The sequence below is a fragment of the Lissotriton helveticus genome, chromosome 3_1 (genome assembly GCF_964261635.1).
Source record: "Lissotriton helveticus chromosome 3_1, aLisHel1.1, whole genome shotgun sequence".
Taxonomy (NCBI): domain Eukaryota; kingdom Metazoa; phylum Chordata; class Amphibia; order Caudata; family Salamandridae; genus Lissotriton; species Lissotriton helveticus.
This window is the reverse complement of record NC_136061.1, coordinates 1,547,828,554-1,547,851,672: the sequence shown is the minus strand read 5'-3', so window position 1 is coordinate 1,547,851,672 and position 23,119 is coordinate 1,547,828,554. Positions and strand designations below refer to the sequence as shown.

The window sequence follows — 23,119 nt, the reverse complement described above, 5'->3', positions numbered from 1 at the left end:
CACACCAATCCCTTATGGTAACCGCCATTGCCCCCATTGTAGGAAGAAAATGCATCACTCTAAGTCTCCCAGGAGGGAGAAGGCAAGTTTAACTTTTGTCAAGGCCCTGGGTCAGAGCACACCTGCAACTGTTGTAGGGTCTAGACAACAGCTAAAGAGTCACAAAGGATGTGTGGCTCCTTTGGAAATAAAATGTATGTCTCGCTGTAATTACCCTTGGTCTCTCGAGGGAATGCACTATTGTATATTTAGGTCTAGCCACAACACTATTAGCCCCTTTTCTATAGCATCTTATGTTAATTTGTTATGCAGTTTGAGGACAGCCTAAAGTATGGTTTTTCACATCAGTAAGGGGCCAAATGTAAATTACCAAAGTCATTAGACTTGATATTATTTCTTGTGAAAGTGTTTGTTAAGGGCTATAGATCTCCTTTTTAATAATCTGGTGACGCTTGTAGGCTTAAGAATTAAGTGTGAAAAGTTAAATACTAAAATTATTGCCTTATTTAAGACATGTTGCTAATTTTGTATGTCTTAGGCTGCACTGGTGTAGTGTTTGCTTCTTGGTACCTCGCAGATGACACAAACATGCTAGGGCTAAGAGGTTAGTTCTTGCTGTGATGAATCCTTGGGGAATGTGAGTACCACCCTGGTTATGTGCCGAGGTGCTTTTAGGAGGGTTTTAAGTTTGTATTCCCATCAAGAACCTGTTTTCTATTGGGTATACTGTTTTGCCAACTGTATATGGTTTACTCATTTGTAATTTTTACAAACAGTATTTAGCTCTGTGTACTATTTGGTAATAAACGTTCTACGTTTTGCCCGCCTCTGGGGCTCCGTAGGCTCTCGGTGGCCAAGCAGTGCTGTTTACTCAAATGTAAATTGGAAATCTCATTTAAAATGATTGAAAACTGCTCTTCATGTAACAAGTGGACTTATAAAATGTAATCTACTTCTCGGTGGTTATTACATTCAAACCATTAGTTCATCTGTAAGGTTGCACAGTGCTCATCTTTATTGAATTCCTGACTCTGGGAAATTGGAAGGGACAAGTCTGTAGAAAACTCTACTTTTGCCTATGTTGGCTAGCACTGAGTGGTTAACACTCTAGTTAAGCCCCTGAGGCTTCAATATGACGCCAAAGTCTTGAGATAGAAATTTAACATTCTCTTGACCGGAGAGAATCCTCTCTCATTACTACCTGGCCTGTGTCTATGGCAGTTTTTTTAGTGACTTGGTATGGACTATTGCAAAGAAGACGATTGCTATATATTTGGTTGTGAATTCTTATATTTCTCCCCTTTTTAACCCCTCAGACATCCATTTTAATAAGAAACATTCTATATATAATTCTAAACATGCTATATATAATTCTATCGGAACACCATTCTTTTACAAGCGACTTTAGTTATGTTGAAAAAAAGGCACATTTATATTAGGTTACACAACGACGCACTGAGTTGCAAAGGGCACTTAAGTATTGAGCCAGATACGTCAACGCAAAACTTACTGTCGACAGCCAGAATGGGTTTAGTTCCTCAGCACTTATACATATTAGTAAATGCTAATTACGAATACAATGATAAACTGCAGTCATGTGTATGAACCTCCCAGTCTTAGTGCATAAGGTTTTTGTATGGAGCTCCCCAGTGCTAGAATTTGGTATGTAACGCCTGTGGTTAAGTACCGTATCAGGATATGTGCAAATGCTTTTGTTTTTTGTACTAGGTAGCATGAAATGGATATCACAGCATCAGTTAGTTGTTTTTTAATAAGGTGTAATGTAATCATTATTTAATTTATTTTTTGTTGGTCTTTTCACTTTGTCTTAGTAAGTTTTAACATAATTGTTTTTATTTTGTTTGAATTGGCATTTGTTTATTTCAGAAACATATAATTAAACATCTGGCTGGACAAAAATATATTGATATACTAACATTGCAATATCATCGTGAGAAGCTGGCCTGGTACATGATGTCCACTTATGTAAGTGCAAAAAGAACAACTGATGGACAGAATGCAGAACAATGTCATACATTCACCCAAGTAAAGAGATCTGGGCCTAAATCCATCGTTGTTTTGCTCACCATGCCATTCCAGTTTGGACACAGCCATATGCAAATCAGTCTTGACCTTGCGCCCAATGGGAACAGTCCAGCTCGAACTGCCAGGCCAGGTCCTCCCTGGACGGAATTAAGCATCCTAGGACCGGTTTTGGGCTTTCAGCCCTCATCAGCCAGGCTAGCTTGAATCCAGTGACATGGAGAGCACGGGGCCCAAGTCCGGGCATTCCCGTCCCACTCTGGGTGACAAAGGCAAAAAGAACAATTGATGGACAGAATGCAGAACAATGTCATACATTCGCCCCCGTACAGAGATATGGGCCTAAATCCATCCTGTGTTTGCTCACCATGCCATTCCAGATCTCTTGACTGGGGGTGAATGTATGATTTATTCAGCATTCCGTCCATCAATTGTTTGCATTGCACTTAAGTAAGTAGGTACCTTGCACCAGTCCAGACAAACGTTATGATGATTTAAGAGGTCTTAGACCACCTTAGAAAGCTCTCTAAGTGGTAGCTGTGGAGAGCAGCCTTCAGGCTTAGTCCAGAAGGAGTGTAAAGCAGCTTGTTTTACCAGAATGCAATCTTATAGTATAGATTAAGTGAAAAAGAACCACATAAAGTATTTATAAAAATATGAATTTATTATATAAAAATATGAATTTATTATATAATACTCTCTAACACATACAAATACCTACTACCCAGACATATGCACAATGCACACTTTGCAAGAAACACAGTAAATAGCACGTAATACACAGTGGACCCCGGGGGGACTAAACTATATACTAAGAAAGTGGTATAAGAACCACTACTCGGGTCAAGACAATGTTGAGAGGACGTAGAAATGCTGGAGACCCAAGGAACCACCCAAGGTGAGTGACTAGGAACCCCATGGAGAGTGTGTGCACGGTGGGAACACGACAGAGTGCTCCATACAAGTCTACGTGTAAGTCGCGGTTGGATTTTTAAAGTGTAAGGACCCTTCCAGTGGACCCTGAAGAAACCCTGTGGAAGACAGAAGATTGGAGAGCCACCCCACTCGTGGATACCCTAGTAACCACGTTACCTACACCAGGGAAGTCGGATGCATAAGTGTAAAGTGGTGTCGGAAACCGCTGTCAAACCCAATGGAGGACTTCAGGAAAGTGCCCCTGCTGAAGAGGGAGAAAGTGTCATGTGGAATCCGAAGTTGGATTCTAGGTGAGGAGTAGCTGCAAGCAGAGGGGACAGAGTCTATGCCACTAAGGAGTGAGCAGGAGACTTGGAAGATGAATGCCCTCTGATGTAGGGTGTTGCCGGAGAGTTGACGATGACCTTGACTCTGCAGCTGTGAGGACAAGGCAATGTTGAGAAAGACCAGGAGCTGTGCATGGCCTGCCCCACGAAGGATGTCAAGTGCTGAGGGGTCAGTGTCCGGTGGGAGCACCAACAAGCCTTGGCAAATGCAACCAACACAGGAGCTGAATACGGAGCAACGTCGGGACCATCAAGGTCCAGGGGACTCACCATAAGCAGGGGAGCCAGGGCAGGCCCCAAACAATCAGGGAGCCCAAGCGAAGAAAAGGTGACCCTCAAATGGACATGCGACTCGAGTGCCTCCGGCCTATGGGGCCGGAGGTACTGGAGTCACAGGAGGACCTCAAGCAGCTCACCAAAAGATGCAGGCCACGATGCACACAATGCAGTGTGGCCCAAGATTCTGGCCACTGGAAATGCTCGAGGTTGGGGCTACTTGGAGCCCGAAGATCTTCTTGGAAGGAAGCTAACAAGCCTTTGCAACTGCAAGTTGATGCGGTGTACAGGGTTTTGGTTATTGCAACCCCCACAAGGAATACGGGTCTCAAACTTGGTGAGAGGTCAGGGCAGGCCTCTGGAGCTGTGGAGAACTACCACCTGTGTTGCAGAGCCTGTGTAGTCTGGAGGAGCTCAGGATCAGCAGACTGGTCGACTTAGTTGCAGTGCCTGCAAATGCAGGAGAGTGATTCCTTCACTCCAAGGGCGATTCCTTCAGGTGTCCTTGATGGCCACAGGCACAGACGAAGCAGCAGACTGGAAGGGAGATGAAGATGAGTCCAAACAAACTCCAGCGAAGTCCAGACTGCCCAGATGGTAGAAGAAGTGGTGTCTGATCTGAATCTTATCCCACCATGAATCTAGGGACCCACCCATATGTAAGCACTTCAGTACCCTTAGGAAAGGGTTGGGAGGATTCAGTGGACCCTCCCATGGGTTACTCCCATGTCCTTTGTCCAGTTTCGTGCCAGAGCGGGAGCCAACGGCTCCCAGGACTAGTTTGAACTGGACTATACATGGGGACACCAAATGTGCCTCACATGCAGTCTGAGTGGCGCTGGCAAGCACACCCACCCTACTCCAATACACTAAATCCGGTCTGGGAGGTGGTCACACCTCCCTGTGACAGGATGCCTATTGTTCTGCCTTCCACTGCTCGAGCCTGGCTCAGCAGCAGGAGGGCAGAATCGTGTCTCTGGTCGGCAGCAACCATTTTGTGCTGTTCGGGCCTGGAACTGGACTGGTACCAGGGACATGGAGAGCCTAACGGAGGGCTCTTCCAGTGCTTGGAATCATACCCCCCACACTGTTTATGGTGTGGGGGGTATGAGCCCAACATGTTTGATACCTATCATGACAGGATTTGTTGCAGCAGTTTCGAGATGCCCATCGCGTAATTACCCAGTGCCCCTCTATATGGTATATGGCTACTTCACAGACAACCCTGGAGAATGGGCTCCGTAGGCTGTAGGGCTTTCCTGCTTTTGTAGGGGCACCCTCTCACTTAGAACCAAGCACCCTGCCTTCAGGATTGCAAAGGCCTGCCATAGGGATGACTGATAGGTTTTAAGTGCAGTGACCTTAGATATATGAAACATATATCTTTAGTAAGTGGTGCTAGCACCAGCTTACACAGGCTGCAATGGCAGGCCTGTATTTCTATTTTGAATGGTCTCCCATGGGTGGCATAATGCATGCTTCAGCCCATGGGGGACCTCTGGGGTACCTATGCTTTGGGTACCTTCGTACTATATACTAGGGACTTATAATGGTACCCCAGTATCCAATCTGGGATGTAACTAAGTACATGTCGCAACAATTTAAGGAAGAAAGCAGAGAGACTGGGGTCCGGATTAGCAGGATCCCAGTCAGACTACACTAAAAGCAGTTTAGCAACTGGCAAAGAGTGGGGGTAACCATACAGAAGGATCCTACCTCCCTACAATCGTGATTGCACTTGACAAAAGAAGTACACTATTAGTGTGAAAAATGTACTCATATCAGCAGATTTAAAAAAAAGTGTCCTGCTCATCATCACTTAATCTCAGATTACACCATCAGTCATATACTTCGCCTCTAGGCATAGATATTGAGGTAGATGGTCCCACATATTGCATGTTCTTGCCACAAGATGTATGAGTGTACTGCAGACATGGCATTACAATATATAGTATCAAATAGCTTCTCTTTTTTGTTCAGTGAGGTACCAATGCATGGCCATCCTTCAATCTGCCTTTAGTAAATCCACAGCTGTAAATCCGCTATATTATTTGAGTATATTAGCTACACAACCCAGAAACGCAGTAAGCGGGTAAAATTGATTGAAGATTGGAGAGGGGTAGATTGTGGTAGATTGAGTGGGATGGATTGTGGTGGGGTAGAATAGAGTGCGAGGAGTTGGATAGATTGCGGTGGAGTTTGGAGTGGGAAACATTGGACTTGAGTGGAGCAGAGTGGGACAGATATGGAGTGGATTGGAGAACATTGGAGTAGGGTGGATTAGGAAAGTTTGGAATGGGGTAGATTGAAGTGTGGTAGAATGCAGAGGGGAAGACTGGAGTGAAGTGCAGTGGGGTCGTTTTGGGTAGAGTGCAGTGTTGTAGAGTGGCGTAGGGTATTTTAGAGTGGAGTGGAGTGGGATACACTGGGTGGATTGGAGTGTGGTAATTTGGATTGGAATGTGGTAATTTGGAGTAGAGTGTGATAGACTGGCGTGGAGTGGGGTAGATTGTGGTAGATTGGAGTGGGGTAGATTGGGGTGGGGTAGAATAGAGTGGAGAAGAATTGGATAGATTGCAGTGGAGTTGGGAGTGGAGTGGGGAAAATGGAATGGAATGGGGTAAATTGGACTGTAGTTGAGTAGAGTGGGGTAGATATGGAGTGGATTGGAGAACATTGGAGTGGGGTGGATTAGGAAAGTTTGGAGGGGGTGGAGTGAGTTAGACTGGGGTAGACTGGAGCAGAGTGGGGTAGATCTTATTGGAGTACGGAACACTGGTGTGGAGTGGGTTAGATTGAGTGGATTGTGGTAGTGGAGTGAGGTAGATTGTAGAGGAGTAGATTATAGATGAGATTGGTAGACTGGATTTTAGTGGAGTGGATTTAGTATAGATTGGAGTGGGGTGGGATAGATTGGGCCAGAGTGGGGTAGATTGAAGTGGGGTAAATTGGACAGGTAAATTAGAGAAGAGTAGAGTAGAGTGGAGTGAGGTAGATTGCAGTGGAGTAGGGTAGAGTGGAGTGGATTGGGGTACATTGGAGTGGGGTGGATTGGAGAATATTGGAGTGGGGTAGACTGGGGTAGATTGGAGCAGAGTGGGGAGTTCTGAGTGGAGTGCAGTAGATTGGTGTGGAGTGGGGTAGAGTGGGGCAGATTGGAGTATATTAGAGTGGGTAGGGTGGAGTGGGGTAGAATGAGATGGGTGGATTGTATCATAGTGGAGTGGATTGGGGTAGATTGGAGTGGGTTAAAATGGGGTGGACTGAAGTGGGGTAGATTGGAGTGGGGTAGCTTGGAGTTGGGTGGGGTAGACTGGAGGGGGAAACTTGGGGTGGGGTAGATTGGAGTGGTGTGGAGCAGACTGGGTGGAGTGGAGTAGGGTGTATTGGAGTGGGGTAGATTTTAGGGAAGTGGAGTGGGATATATTGGAGTGGAATGGGGTGAGAGTTGGAGCGTGGAGGGCATAGAGTGGAATGGCATGTTGTGTCATGGAGCGAGAGATGCAGATTGGAGAGGTGTGGAGTTGAATGTCATGGTGAGTCAGAGTGGAGTGGCATGTCGTAGAGTCGAGTGTATCGTCGTAGAATGGAGCGTAGTGGCGTAGTGTGGTGTATGCATAGTGTGGTAGTGCACTGCCATTATAGACAACACATTTTCAATTTAAATGACCATTACATTGGCAGCGGAATAAGGTTTTACTGCACACAAATGATGTGTGCAAATGTCATCAGCTAGTGTATTGATGTGTTTTGATCGTATTCAAATATTTGTTTCCCCCATAATTCAGAATTACAAAAGAAATGTGCTTCCGTTTGTAATAATTCTGATATATGCTGAAATATAAGCACAGTTCATTTTTTTGTTGCATGATAGAGAAACAAATATCATACATCTTCTCCTCTAACATGGATACTTAGCAGGATTGTCACATAAATGATCTCACTTTGCAGTCAAAGAAAGAAAAGTAAACACCAGGTTCCCTCAAAAGAAAGAGCTTGACATTTGATCACGGTCTATGAATGCAAAGCAAATCTGACAAGATAAGAACAAGATTTAAAGGCCTGTTTACAGAAAGTAAGTTTGCGGAAGAATACAGTAAACAAGGTTTGGGCAACAGGAGGGATTAACTCAAACCTGACAGCCTAAAGCTAATAAAGGCAACAAATAGAAAGCCAGAAAATGTGAGTTAAAAACCACAAAGACAATGGTAAGCAACAGGCGGAATGCATTCCTAGGTCAGCTTTCTGAATGCCTCCAAGATGTCTTTAGCAAACCAGATACCTGCACTGTATGGTAGGCTGCGACCTAAAAAACAGAAAAAGCACCCAGAAACTGGAACGATATCCCTCTATGTTATTTTATGTGTATTTGTAACGCGTGCTATCACCTGCAAGGGTATCCTAGTGCTGAACAGGTGTGTGCCTAGCTCTGCCTTTGGTAGGTTGGTTAATTGAAAAGCCAGGTATTCAGCTCCTTGCTGAATTCAAGAAGAAAGGAGGTTCTGATGTGGAGTGGGTGGCCATGCTATCAGGACTTTCCCAACGCTGTCAAGTTTAGGAAAGAGTTTAAGATCCACCTCTTTAGAGAACAATACATCAAAATGCACTGCTAGTATACAAGCAAGCTATCTCTGTTACCACTCATTGACTTTATTTTTTTCTTTGCACCTGTACATTGCTTTGCTGCCTTTTGACTCTGTTCACACGACAGAAATACTATATACATACATACACCATCTACAACAACAATTTTAGTAGCAGCTCTAATCCATGCAGCAGACCTGTGAAGGTTTGATAGGGATCATTCAATCTAAAGAGCAGTCAGAAGTACAATACAATCATATTCTCTATCATATTTTACACTTAATTGTATGATGCCTAGGATTTTTTACATACCTGCCTCTAACGTGAGTTAAATACTTGTATTTTTAGTGAGCGTTATAAGGAACGTTTAGCATCTAAAGGCCAGCAGAGAAGTACTCCTTTAGAGTTTTTCCAGATCCAGTCTGACGCCAGAGAAATAATAACAAAGTGACGAACCTGGGGTTAGATAGAATATCCACCATAAAAAGCATTACCAAAGTTTAGTAAATTGTTCTTTATGAAGGTAACATTTTATGGCTTCCTGTACTGCCATAGTAAAATCTGGGAACAAAATTTGGCCTCTTCATATTCTAAGCTATTACTTTCCGGCTCTACGTTTGTTGCTACATCCCTGTCTTGATAATTCATCAATTAGGGATTATAGACTATAGCGACTGACTGAGATACGGCAGCGGCTTAAGCATGCTCTATGCTTGTTCCACCACAAATTTGTAAGCAATGCCTCACTCTCAAACAATGATGTGTAATAGTTCCTCCACAAACATTTTTGTTTTCCCCATAGCTGTAACCTTTGGGATTTTAATAACTCGAATTTTATTGCTGACCGCACACTCTGCGCTGTCCTCATTACTGACTTGTAAAACCTCCAGCACCTATTCGATCTTCAGTAGTTTGCCATCTGACATCCGACATCTTGCGGTCATCAGCATTTGAAATCTTCCCTTCTCTGGTATGATGTTTGTCCATTCTGTTTTTTTATTTGGATCAGCCCAAGAGTTTAGGGGTCAATTTTATCGTAACGTCAGATGAATGGAAACTGAAATTCAGTAATCAGTTCACTAGTAGGACATCAGCATAGCATAATGGGAAAGCAGAGTGTGCAGTACAGCTGTCAGACAGCTCAGTGAATCAGTAATGTGATTACATAAAATGTTCTCAAACTTGTGTTATTGTCCCAATGGCACCAAGAATTCAGTCCATTTCACTCCAATCAATTCTCATCTTCATGCCAACTCGTACTCTTACAAGCACTGGCATTTTGGGCAAAAAATAAGTATCCAGATTCCACCCACTAATATTAAGGGTCAAAGTTTATCAAGATGGGTACCAATGTATTCCCACCCTGGTCAAATTTGGATCCCCCACTGGCAGCAGTCTCCGACAAGATGAGAGACATCCCCACCACATTAAAGAGTGGGAAATGGGGAGGGATGGCACGTCAAGGCTTTCATTCAATGCACATCAGGCACTGGCCTTCACAACTCGTCACATAACCAGTCATTCAATGCTATGGTGAAGGCCAGCAGAGGCAGCCAGCTGCTGGCAGACGAGGAACCTCCCCTTCCTGGACCTGCTCTGTGAGAAGTTGGCCTGGTATATGCTGTCCACTATTCTAGTGGGCACCTTGTACCAGTCCAATTGACCCTTATTGATGGTAGGTTATAAAGTTAACCTTATAGAAAGCTATCCTAGGGGTAGCTGTGAAGAGCAGCCTTCAGGCTAGGACTTGGAGACGAGTTAAGCAAGTTGTTTTACCATTTATAATCTCTTGAGTACCAAATGAAAGCACACCACACAAGGTATATATCAAATATATATGTATTTATTCTAAACACAACCCCTCTGCACTCTTTATGAGGTCAGAGGTAAAAGTACACTACAAGGAACTTAATTAGCATACGATAAGTTGCACAGTATAAGTTTTGCCCTGGGGGCCTCACAAACCATAAACTAAAATAGTGGTATAAGAACCACGTGAGGAATAGAAAGCAGGCCTAGGGCCTGGGGAATCGATGCGGCTACTCAGAATAACCAAAGGTTAGGATGCAGGATGCCCACGGGAGACGCGTGCAGTGTCTAAACACCTTGGTGACGCGTTGCAGCAGTACTTTGGACTGCGGACCCTTTGAAACTTCTGTGCACACAGGCGATTTTTGAACCCTGCGATTGACCCTTTTGACTAGAAGATAGGACAACGTAAGAAATTATCAGCGTCTGTCGACACAATAGGTGGCTTGCCACCTTGTAGTTCAAGTTTGTGTCCCCTTTTTCTGTCGCCCTGTCCTGAGGAGGCCTAAATCTTTGGAAGGCCGAAACGCGACCGCGTCGACACTTTCCCTTTGGAGGAGTCCTGTTATTTTCAATTTATTTGTGAAAGTTCTTTCACTGGACACATATGAGGAGTGGGGTTCCATAAGACTTTCAGTTGGAACCGGTGTGTTCGACTACCTCCCAGTGTACCACCTAGATTTAATAGGAGGACACTCTTTGTAGTACTGATCTATAGGGTGTTAGATAGGAAGTACTGAATAGAGATATATATTCAAATTAGACCCCTCCCCCCCTTTTTATGTTATATATTGTTTGTGTTATATGGGTGTTGTATAAAGTGTATATGTTGCTTCATTGTGTATATTTGTTGTATATAAGTATGTACATAGGTAGGTTTATTTGTTGTTTATAATGTATATATCTTTGAGAAGATTTTGTGTTAGTACTTTGTGACATATATATAAAAGAAATGAAAAAAGTATATATTTGAACAGATTACAATAATTAAAAAGTGTAATCGTATCCTCTCGTGAGTGTGGTGATATTAAACCTTTGAATAATTCCGCAGTGGACGTTAGTCACAGGACCAATAGGAGAATTTGCCGTCACCTATTGTGAAAATATTTGTTCCTCCTTGCGCCAATTTTTTCTTTCTATTGACAGTGTCTACACACCGGCGCGGGTTACCATTGACTTTCTATGGAGAACGAACAAGTTACAATTTCAAAGATTAAGGGTACAAGGAGGTGAACTGCGATGGAACCCTTTTAGACTAGGACACTTGGAGAATCAATACCCACAGGAGCACCGGAGTACTCAGGTTACCTCACCCAGGGAAGCCGGGTGCATAGGTGTCTTTTCGTGTCGGGTTTCATCATCGATTCCAATGGAGAGCTGCAAAGAAGTGCTGCAGGCGACCAGAAGAAAAGTGTCCTGGTGGATCCAAGGGTGAATCGGAGATATGAAGAACCTGAAAGCAGAAGAGACAGAGTCTGGGCCACAAGCCAGTGACCAGGGCGGCGATAGGAAAATGCCACCAGATGTCGGGTGATTTCAGGTGAAGAGGTGAAGTTTGTCTCTTCAGCCACGAGGACCAGGAGGCGTCGGCGCCGACCAGGAGCTTGATTCGAGCTGTCCCACGAAGGATCTAGTTGACTGCGGTGTCGGTAACGGATTGGACCCAACAAGCCTTGGCAAACGCAATCCACACAAGATGTCGAGATTGGCTTCGGTGCAGACCAGCAAGGTCTGGGTTGCTTCTCCTTTGCAGGGAAGCTGGAGCAAGCCTGGAGCAACCAGGAAAGCAAAGTAATTTCAAGATTGATGTTCCTGGGGGCTCACTAGCCAACGGACTAGAAACCGCGAAGACGCGTCAAGCTGAAATGCACAAAGCGGGCCCACGGGACACTCGTGGAGTGTGGGCCTCTGAGCTTTGGTGCAAAAGGTGCTTCCAAGCACCCCAATGCACAACTTCGGGATACCTCGGTAAGTTGATGCAGGTAGCAAAATGCAGGATGTCCAGGAGTTCCGGTCCCACGTCTCTCGTGTCCGCCGCGGGTCTCAGTTTTGCTGGGAGCGAAGATCGGGTCAGAGATGTCTGGAAGTCTGTGTCCTGTGTTGCAGAGTCTTCGGGATCCGGCAGGAGCCTTGACAATACAGACCGGCAAAGATGCTGTTGGTGCCTGTTTGAACAGGGTGGTCACTCCTTGACCACAAGTGAGATTTCTTCCGTCTTCCAGTCGAAATGGAATGTCGAAGGTCCAGGATATATGTTGCAGAGTTTCGTCCAGGGTAATCTAAAGTCCTAGGGACTGGGGTTCTATACTTATAGTAAGTTTAGTAGTTGGACTAACTCTAAGGTCCCTCCTATGGGTGGACCTGGGGAGGGGGTGGTTACACCCCTTTCCCTTTGTCCAGTTTCACGCCAGAGCTGGGGCTGAGTCCCCCAGCAACTGGTTTGAAATAGGAAATGCATGGAGCACCTTGTGTGCCCCAGGCAGTGTCTGAAAAGCATTCACTGAATGTAACCCACCCTGCCCCAATACACTATAGCCTGTCTGGGGAGGTGCCAGCACCTCCCTGAACAGGAAACCTATTGTCCAAGCCTACCCTCCCGGAGTTTCGTCCAGCAGCAGGAGGGCAGACTCGTGTCTGTGGCAGCAGCATCCATTTTGTGATGCTGAGGCTCTGTTTAACTTTAACCGGGTAAACCAGTAACTACATGTCTTCTCCCTCTAGAAGGGTGGAATGCTACCCCACCGCTTACGGATTATAATGCACTTAAGAGTATATGGTATGGCTATATCATAGAAAAGCTATAAGGAGATGGTTCTGAAAGCTGCAGAGGGGCTCAGCTCATGCTAGGGCACCCTCTCACACAAAACCAAGCACTCTGCCTCCAGGATTGTCAGAGCCTGCCATAGGAGTGACTTATAGGTTACTTTGTGCCTATATAAGGTAGATATAGATATACTATATCTAAGTAAGGGGTGATGACACCACCTTACCCAGGCTGTAAGTTCAGACCTGTGGTGTCAGTTTGGAAGGCTAACCAGGGGTGGCACAATACATGCTGCAGCCCCTGGTAGGCCTAGGGTGCACCTATGCCCTGGGTACCTATGGTACACTATACAGGGGCTCACAAGGGTGACCCAGTAACCAATCTGGTATGTACCTAAAGTACATGGTATCAATTTAGAGAGAGAACAGCTAGGCTGTGGGCCTGATTAGCAGGGTCACAGCCATACTAAAGTCGAAACACCAGAGAATCACAGCAAAAAGTGGGGTAACCATAGGAAGCAGACCCTACTCTCCTACAAGCTCTGTTCACCAGGTAGATTCACAGCAAACCCAGCAGCCAGCTCCAGGGGCTCCAACGCCAATGGGTCTCCATTCACAGCTGGACAAAATAGAACTCAGCAGCCCCCTTCTTTCACTGTCAGGATCACAAGGAATTCACTAAAGAAAGAAGTCACCGGAAACCCACTCCAGTTCTAAGTTACCACGCTCAATATCCGGACACCTGCTCACTCCTCTGAAACTCAGTCACTCCTGAGACACCCATTTTCCCCAAGTCCCCACTCACTTGGCATGCCCTATTTATTTCCACACTCCTTAACCCACCTATACAATGCACCAAACAATCCTTTGTTCCAACAGTCCAAATCACTTCTTAGAGATACTCTCTCACTCCTCTGTGACCCTCCGCTAAGCCACACCCTCCTCTCCCAAACTCTCTCGATCCTCCACTCACCTGTGGAAGGATGGTTATCCGAAAGGACTGGTTTGTGGCCTCGCCCATTAAGTACAGAGAAATGACTGGAAAGATGTGCCACGGAGTGGTGCCCACCTGCCAGCACACAAGTTGCTCCCCCAACCAGAATCCATCGGGAAACTTCTCTGTCTGTCAGAGGCAAGGGAGAGAGCAGTGGTCAGGGAATAAGTACTCACAGCATACCTTGTATATCAACTTCTAGTCTACGGATACTCACTGGGATCTATTTTGAAATGCTGGGCAACTGTGGGAAGGGACTTAGCAAATGAAGAACAGGGCACTGGTCTGAGCTCACTGTGCCAAAGGTCACAAGCTGCACCTCACTAACAATAACCAATCAGGCCAAAACCGGTGTGGGAGTGCTCGAGTTCTCTTTCAAAGCGGATGTACAGTGATCTGAGAAACAAAGTACACACGCTTAAGAATCTACGGTTTTACATATTAAGATATATCTGACCTTTAACTTGTCCTCATGAAGTCCTAAAAATAGGTACATATAAGTTCATACGACAAATAGTATCCTCAAATTTAACGTTCTCATCATTCATTAAACAAAAATATTCAGCCAACATTCAGAGATTATTCAGAGATGTATTTACTGCTAGAACTTGATGACGGTCAGCATTGTCTCTTTATGTAAAACCCTATAAACTTAAAATTGTGTACTTTCTTTCTTCACTATGGCTTGGCCAATTAGACTGGCCTGTTTCTAGTGAAAAAGAGCCAAGACTGGCTTGGCTATAGTTTTGTCCCTGATTACTGTGGCACCATGAGTAATTACCAGTGGCTGAGATTAACTCAAACATTCAATCCTTTACACTTTTGTTTTTCTTTATAGCCAGGATTTGAGCACATATATTGATCTGCCCTGGTATTATTTGTAGGATTTAGTTGGCTGACACTACAAAGTGAAACACATCTTTGCTCCTAAAAACTGAAAAAAGACAACACACTAGTGAATGTAGTCCAAGGTTGGTGAGCTGCCCTGCTCTCCGAGGATGGTCGCCATTTACTTACCGAGGACGCCATTTTAATGGCACTAACGGCTGCCTCAAACACCTTCTTTGGCAACCTCAGGTTCGTGGTCCCGCTGTCCACAATGCTCTTGTCGTAATTGTACTGCAGAGAGGGAGGGGGAGGCAGAAGTAAGGCACAATGCTAGGTTAATATTGTTCACTCAGTGTCATAAACCCCCAGAACAGCCATAATGCCCAAGACACCATTCTTAACAGGTACAAGTCAGTCATAATTACTACAGAGCCACTAGTCCCATGGAGTCCTCTACTGCAGGTTGGAGACACATAAAAGACAGAATGATCTATGGGGTTCCCCCAAATCCCCTAACCTCAGAAAGGCCAGCAGGTAGAGGCGGGAAATTTCAATGTAAGTCTCAGATCTGAAAGTCTAGTGAAAGTTTGGCCGTTTTTTGGTGTTCTGATGCAGTCAGAGGTTATCGGGCAGTACCATAATTTGTCAGTGGTGATCACAACTTGTGTCCCAGGTCCACCAAACTAATTGGATAGCCAAGTTACTCAGTTTGGGAAAATAACTCTCTCGGTGTAGCGAGGATGATCGATGAATGACTTATTTGAGTGGTAGTGGCTACAAAGAGGATTAGAGTTTTTATATAAAGGCTAGTAAAATGACCAGGTAAAATATGAAAGCAAGAAATCAAGGTGGTAGTTTTTAAGGGGCACATATATAAACCCAAAAGATGAGGCTACATTTTCTAATATTAAGCCAATTTTATCCAATATGAAATTAATCGAGGGAGTCCCTGCATTGTTTGGGCTTGTTGAATTTGCTGTAGTGTTTGTAAACAAAATCTCAGTCAAAAATAGAGGTGGCAGACTTAAGGAGGAATACTGTCTGACAATTGTGAAGAACAACCAGTTTTCCATCTTGATAGCAACCTCATTGTTTACTCCAGTGAGCAATTAAGCTTGTCTTTGGCCCAGCCATCACGTCCACCTACAAATCCACAATGTTTTTTGTTCATGTGCAGTCCGCATTGTTGAACAATACTGGCCTTGTGTTAGTTTAGCCTACTTGTCTGCACAATGGATAACTAGTTGCTTAAAAGTAGACCAAAAAATTCTGTCAAAATTGTGCTGCTGTCAAAATTTATAAGGAAATTCCCATTTCTCGTTCTTGCATTTTCTCTCTCTCTGTTTGCTGGATTTACATGCAGTGTGACTGGAGAATGGTCTATTAATTATGGTTTAAAAAAACCCTTCATATGTTTCAAGAGCTTTTTAAAAGTTTTTTTTCTCTTTATATCCGAGCCTAAATATAGGAACAGCATTAATATGATCCATATGTGATATACTATGGGCATATCTAAATTTATCGTGCCAACTATGACAATCTATTTTACAATCTTCAAATACGATTCTTCAGTAAATCTTTTTGCAATAACCTTATACAGTTCAATGCACATAACCAAAGGAAAAGCATATAATCCCAATCTCTGATACAATCAAGCACAAAGTTCCCATCATTAGGACTTACTCTCAGCTCCAGGACCTTCTCGACTGAATCTGATGCTCCTACCCATTATACAAAATATGTAACAGGGCATTGGTACTTATAGAACCAGTTGTTTTCGTCTGCATTCTGCCATGGAGCTCAGTATTGTGAGGGTCTATATGGTAAGAATTACTTCTGTGTTTGTTTCCTCAAATATGGATAGTTGGTCACAAACTTTCTATATTAGCTGTTTATGCTTCGGCATAACCACCAATTCACTGTAATGTCCATCTTTACCCAGAGAGCTCCTAGATCTCTCGTATCGCAAAATCCATAAGGTAGCCACAGATAAAGCTGTAGTGTACCGTCTACACCTTTGAGCTGTAAGGCCAACAATACCCGAGAAGTCAAATAACATCACCACAGGCTTTTAAAATAATATTTCCTCCACACTGGACTCCTATTTCATTTTGTGTGGCTGCCCAGTAAGATGCCAGCAATGGGATAGGACCAAAGAATATGCAAAATGTCTCCACCTTCTTCGTCACAATGCCACCGTTTTGTGTCAGGACTCAAGTTAAACCTAGATTAATTTCTGTGGTGTCCAATGCTATGCATAAAGGGTCTTACAGGAACTGTGTTTAAGCCTTGCCTCACGTAATCCTTCTATCTGGTGACAGAAAAGTGTTTCCCAATATTTCTGTGGGTAATTTACGCCTAGCTTTTGAGTCCAGAGCTGAAGAATTTGCTTTGCCACATACACAGAAAGTAAAAGGGTCAATTACAGCGCCACACAGATCGGAGAAGACTCCACTGCACTTCCCCCAAATTCTCAATTACGGATTTCTGAGAGACATATCGTTGGGGGTCCAGGACTCTTCTCAGGCATTGAGTTAACTGAAGATATTTCCATTCCTGATTGGTCGGTATGAGATATTCTGAGTGCATTTCCTCAAATGTTTAGAACTTACCATTCGGTATTAAGTCTCTGATGTAGCTGATCGTGTCCCAGCCTATCCTTAACATAGCATTTGGCCACAGTTGAGCATCAGCATATGTGTTAGGCTTAAGTTTAAGCAGTCTATGCCTCGCCCTTCAGCTGTATCATATTGACATCAGTACCAGATTTTGTATTTCTTGCGAGACTTTGATCACTCCGCAGATTATGAGTAACGTGTCAAATGCTTGGGTAAGATCTTTTTCAATAGTAACCCATGTGGGCATCCTTCCCTCATCATGAAATATCTAAGGTAAAGGTACCACGCTCTGTGCTAAACAAAATGAGTATATTTGAGGCCGTTGCAAACCACCAGCCGCAGGAACTGCCCAAGGTGTTTCTGCTTTAAGTCTCTGCTTCTCCTCGTCCCAAAGGAATCTTTTAATAGAAAAGTCAATTCTATTAGCAAAGGTCTCAAGTATTAACATATATAATTGAAATGCGGGGCCACGGTCTTCTTTATGGCCTAGTCTGTTCCAAAAGAAAGAGGAAGGAAAGTCCACCTATCCATACTCTAGTCACTATACTCAGAAGAGGCTTGATTTTGTCTTGTGCCATATTATGCAATCTATTGTTAACCAACTATGCATAGGTATTTTATGTTTTAAGGACCTAAGGAAAAGAGTAATTTTCTAAGTAAAGTTTTTCAGTGTTGAATGTGAATGGGAGCACTGCACTGTTTGACCAACTGATTCTTTAACCAGAAAATTCAGCTAAATGACAAATAATGATGAATAAGTCTGGTACAGATAAAAGGCGGTTAGACAGAGCTAGCAGACTATTATCTGTAATAAGAAAAAGCTTCTGCGGGTCTGCTATGGGCCTGGTCAAGGTGCATTCCACTGTTGTATTCTAATAGCTGCAACCATTGGGTCGAATGCCAGAAGAACATCGAGGACCGTAGACATCCCTGACTGGTATCGCATAGTACTGGGAGACATTTCAACAGAAACACTCCACAATTGATCCTAGTGCTCCGTGACTGCTACAGCCATTGGACTCTTTAGATAAATGCTGGATTAATTCCTAATTCGGATACCACCCAAAATAAATAAGCACATTTTAGGCAATCAAATATATTTCTACAACCAGTAAGATGGCTACTATTCCTAATTCCCCCTGGTGATTTTCCAGTTGCCATTTCCTTTTTAGCTATTTGGATCTCAAATAAACCAATCTCTCCCTGTATATCCCCTTGCAAATTGTCTGCTAATTTTGATACTTTAACAAAGGCAAAAAAGCTGTCTTCCAAGTGACCTGTGTCAGCATGTTGGGAGCAGGATAGCTGACTAAAATATTTCCTAAGTTCCCATACATTATCCAGTGTGAGTGTAAAGTGTGTAATATTCTGGCCCCTACTTGCTGGAACTGCTATGTCAATTTCCCACTGTCGCAGTTCTATGGCTAACAATGGGCTAGCTTTTTCACCTTGTTCATATTGCTTCCATTTGATACACAATAGCGCATATTTAGCCAGCATAAAAAAGAGTATTTAGATCATATTAAGTGGCTGTGAGCTCTCAGAATGTCCCCTGTTGAGTAAGCATTATACAGAAGTGTGAGCATGTTGATCTTTGCCTCCAGCTTTTTCTGAGTCTCACCTCTGGTGGTGCTGCACCTCGCATCAGTTCACCACTAAGTGCTGATTTGTTTGCTGCCAATAATGCTTGTGTTGACTACACCAACCCTTCACTGGTAGATACAAAGTCAGTCAAGATCTTTTGCAATAATCTATTTTCCGTAAGCACAGTATGTCTGCCCATGGGCATTCTCCAAATTTTGGGTGGGGCGAAACCAAGCCCATTTCTAAATGCAGCTGCATGGGTTATAATGCGAAACAGTGCCATTTAAAATATCACAAGAGGTCACTCTCTGTAACATTCCATGAGACGACAAAAAGCATTCTACATGCATGCTGGAACAATGTACACAGGATAAAATTGTATAAACCCTTTCTCTGAGGGTGGAGGGGATAACAGTCTCTAATTAACTATCTGAGAGTTTTCCTATAATTCCTTTTAATGCACTCTTGTCCTTTCCATTACCAAAATCAGGCTTTCATGATGTGTGAAATATTCGGTCAACCGTGATATTCCAGTACCCATCCATGGCTAGTGTAAGTTTCCCAAAATATTACCCTCTTGGGCCTCTCCAGATTTTAATTATGTGGCATGGAAAATATTAATGAAGATGCAGGACCACCCCCAACCCCCACCCTCTTTAATAAGGTAACTTACCCCTCTTCGTTACTGTGTTGTACTGTGCATGTACTGTGTGTATTACAGGCATGGCTAACCTTGCCAACCCAATTCCTCTTTAACTTGTCAGCTTCTTAGGAGTAAAGGTGAGTTTCTTATATTAGGGCTGTATTTGGATGTTTTGTGGCCAGTATGTCAATGTTTTTTTCCTTTTTATATACTTTGTCAATACATTGTTATTAAGCGAAACACAAAAGAAATCCTTAGTGGCCATAGTGGGGGAGATAGTGGATTGACTTGGAAGTAGCTTCAGATACCCTAATTGATCACTCAGTCTCTCTTACAAATATCTCCGAGCTGAGGTTTTGGAGAACAATCGGGGCAATATTATAATATGCATGTATTATCTAAAAGTGTATATGGTACTCAAACGACAGGGCCCAAAACAGGCAGTGGTCTACTGTAATATACTGGAATAAAGTATGTTATCCTCTTTTACTAGTATAGAAAAAATGGCACTCTTGAATCCTACTTTCACCTTACTTTAAACAGGTGGGTTATTGCCTCAGTACATCTCTTTCCTGCCGGGAGATACACTCAAAGACCATAAGGAATTGCATTAAGTAGCATTCTCATAACAAGGTAAGCCAATAAGCAATGGATAACATAAGAAAGAAGGAGTGGTGGAGTGGAAGGAGGAGATGTCATAAACAATGAAATAAATAGGTTTCTATTAATTCAGTTGAAGTTGTTGACTGAATTCTCCCCACAGTGTGTCAAGCAAAGCATGCTTTTAGGGGGAATCTTGAGTTATCACTTTCTCTGTCTTTTCGTAAATCACTGGTGTGTTATTTTCCGGGTCATCTTCTCATCACTGCATCCAGTTTGGGACTCTCTGAAAATATGGATCCAGTATTAAATGCATTTTCATGTTCTTCTAGTCTAGTTTGTTTTCTCATGAGTCAGTTTGCTCCTGAGATCACAAGCATATCAGTCTCTTCCAAAGTATTAAGGAACCTCTCTAGATCTTCTGATTCATCAAACTCCTTGTTCTTTCAATTGTACATAATCAGCATAGTTGCAGGCTCCAACAACCCGTGCTTTACGTCTCGCTTCCAGAGTCACAGACGTGGAGTCAGAAATGCCCTCCAGTCCGTGGAAGTTTCTAAGGAGAAGTCTGTAACAAAGAGTATTTGTGTCCTTGATACTTAAATCGATCATTCTGTTTTGCAGGCCCAATCAGCTGCCTAGCATGATGATTATGAGCAAAACATGCAATGATAGACCTAGGGAAATAATTTTTTCTAGTGTACCAAGTGCAATCCTGTAGCCTTTCTGAAATTCCAACTGAGGGTGACATGTATGCTTCAGAACTTCTAGAAGAAGCATCGACAGGAACTGCAGTGGATTCATTTTTTTCAAACCTTCATGGACACTCATAATGTGTTCAGTTTTTAACCTGCTTCTGTCCTCTAGGTCAACAATCTTATTACAGATATGTACAATTGTGGACTCCCATTCAGGTCTGCTATTTATAGTCTCCAGTTGTTTTTCCCAATCTGTGAGCCTGCAGTCCATTGTGTCCACTGCGTTTGAAACTTTTTAAGGTCTGTACGTAAAGTTTCACTCTCCCATGCTGTTGCAGCCATACTTTCTTTCACCTCACCAATGGATGTGCTAATCAAAGTTAGAACACCCAGTAAAGTGCTCAACAGGATCGCCATCAATGTTGATTCATCTTGAGCTTGCGTCAACGTTTTCCTAATCGTCCTCCATAAGGCCTTTGAAAACAACAATTGCCTTTGCCTAAGGTTTAGGATCCTTGAGTGCAGTATTATCCCTCTTCAATCAGTACAGTATAAGGATGAAACCCATGACATAACCAGACAGGCCGTTTTGTTATTAACGCAGCTTCATTGCGTGCATCCTTGTCATGCAAAATCACAAATTATTTAGAGTCTTGCTTCATCAAATGCTCTCCAGCTAAGCACCACTCTTCCAAATTGTGACTAAATCTGAAGTATGTTCACAAAAGTAGTGCACTGGAATTAGTCCTTTTATCTCTTAGCTAAGTTTATTGATATTGTTCTGTCAAAATTCAGGGAGCACACCACTGGGCCCTGTGTGGTAATAGGCATGGCATTACCTCTGTAAATATTATGAAGACGGTGTCAGGATGCATACATGTGTTATTGCCGACACTCTTGCAGTCAGCGGCATTAAATGAGATCCCTCACTCCTTTCTCCTCATCTTCCCTTCCTCCAGTAGCGCCTTAGCAAAAAAACTGGATGACATTCTCTCCAGGTTGTTGCTGCTTTCTCTTCACCACCCTTCTGCAGGACACACAGTGCCCAAGACATACGAGTCTGCAGCTCTGGGGGGAACGCAATGTCCTCTCAACCGCCAAGTAATGCACAGACCCGGGGTCAGGTACTGAGGACCATCAAATTTGCTGAAAAGCCCAACCACTGAGGAGCTGAAGCGTTTGTGCGCTCCTGAATCGCTCCAAATCAAACTGTGAGACTCGTTCGACTTCACTGGCACATCTCCACGGCCCATTCCCAGTTTTGTGAGGGGACACTCTCATGGTAGGCCGATCTGAGCTCATCAGAGCGCCTCCATCTTGGGTGACTTCCAATCCCCTCCTCCTTGTAGTAAGTGATTACAACTCTCTTCATGGGGGCATATCAGAACTAAAAGGTTTGTGTAACTTTCCATTAAATATCAATTCTGAAGTTAGTTTGGCACTATCATTGGGTCAGTCGTTTCTAATGTAAATATGTCTGAGTCTGACTTGAATGGAGATATCCATTTGTTAACAGATCTTTTAAGCCTTTTCCCTGCCTGGGATGCACAGCTACTTTTAATCTGCTAATCACTGGCTCTGTAATACCCATTGGAATCCAAAAAAGCAATGATGGCATTACGCCCAACACAAGGCCCTTTTCTGCTGCCTCACCACTGGTTTCTCCTCGAACGTTAAGACAAAAAGTAAACAGATAATTTTCTATACAAGCAAGTACCAGTTTGGGTTTGAAAATCCTAAAATAGGCTGAGATATGGCCCTCGTGAAAGCAGCGTAATCTGAATCTTAAAATGCTACAATGCAGGAAAGTATGTTTAGGCCAGCCTCTGAGGTGCTTTTTAGCCAAAAGATTCCCATTAAAAGAATGGCTGGGCCTGAGCTGGGGTGGCAAACTGAGCTAAAGAATGATGATGGATTCAACCCAGATCTAATAGTGACTGGGGTGAGTGTTTGCTTTGCATTAAAAGAATGACAGAATTTCACTACTTTTTTGTCATTTTGCCACCTTCTATTTCAATTGTGTGAGCTTGATGAATAGCTTAAATTTCCATTAGAAAACAAATACAGCTGGTCCTTGCTGTCTGGTGAATTTTTAAAAGTGAATAGGGACCAACACACATAGGACAGGAAGGTGTTGCAATACACACTAGATAGTAAGATAGTAACATGCACTCTGGGACGAGGTGACATTAACTTTGGGACAGGTCCAGCTGTGAAACACTACTACTGATGGTAATGTGAGACAACTCTAATTTTTGTCTCACATTACCAAACACATAGATTCTCGAACAACTTCCCTCCTGACCACATATCCTACAAAGAATCACACTCCTGTTTGCGAGCATTCCTAGTGCAACCTAGTAGCTGCACATCCATGACCACTGACAGACCCACATGGCCATACCAGTGGTTGAAAC

The 23,119-nt window shown here is 43.4% G+C and overlaps 1 protein-coding gene across 1 annotated transcript in view; it reads right to left on the bottom strand.

Moving 5' to 3' along the window:
• The window catches only part of BACE1 (beta-secretase 1), a 117,832-nt gene that overhangs the window by 33,336 nt on the left and 61,377 nt on the right, over window positions 1-23,119 (bottom strand). Inside the window, exons 6-7 of the mRNA XM_078682280.1 lie at window positions 14,749-14,850; window positions 13,711-13,860 (exon numbers count right to left, since the gene is read on the bottom strand). Of these exons, the coding sequence (XP_078538406.1) occupies window positions 13,711-13,860; window positions 14,749-14,850 (252 nt within the window). The remainder of the gene's footprint in view (window positions 1-13,710; window positions 13,861-14,748; window positions 14,851-23,119) is intronic.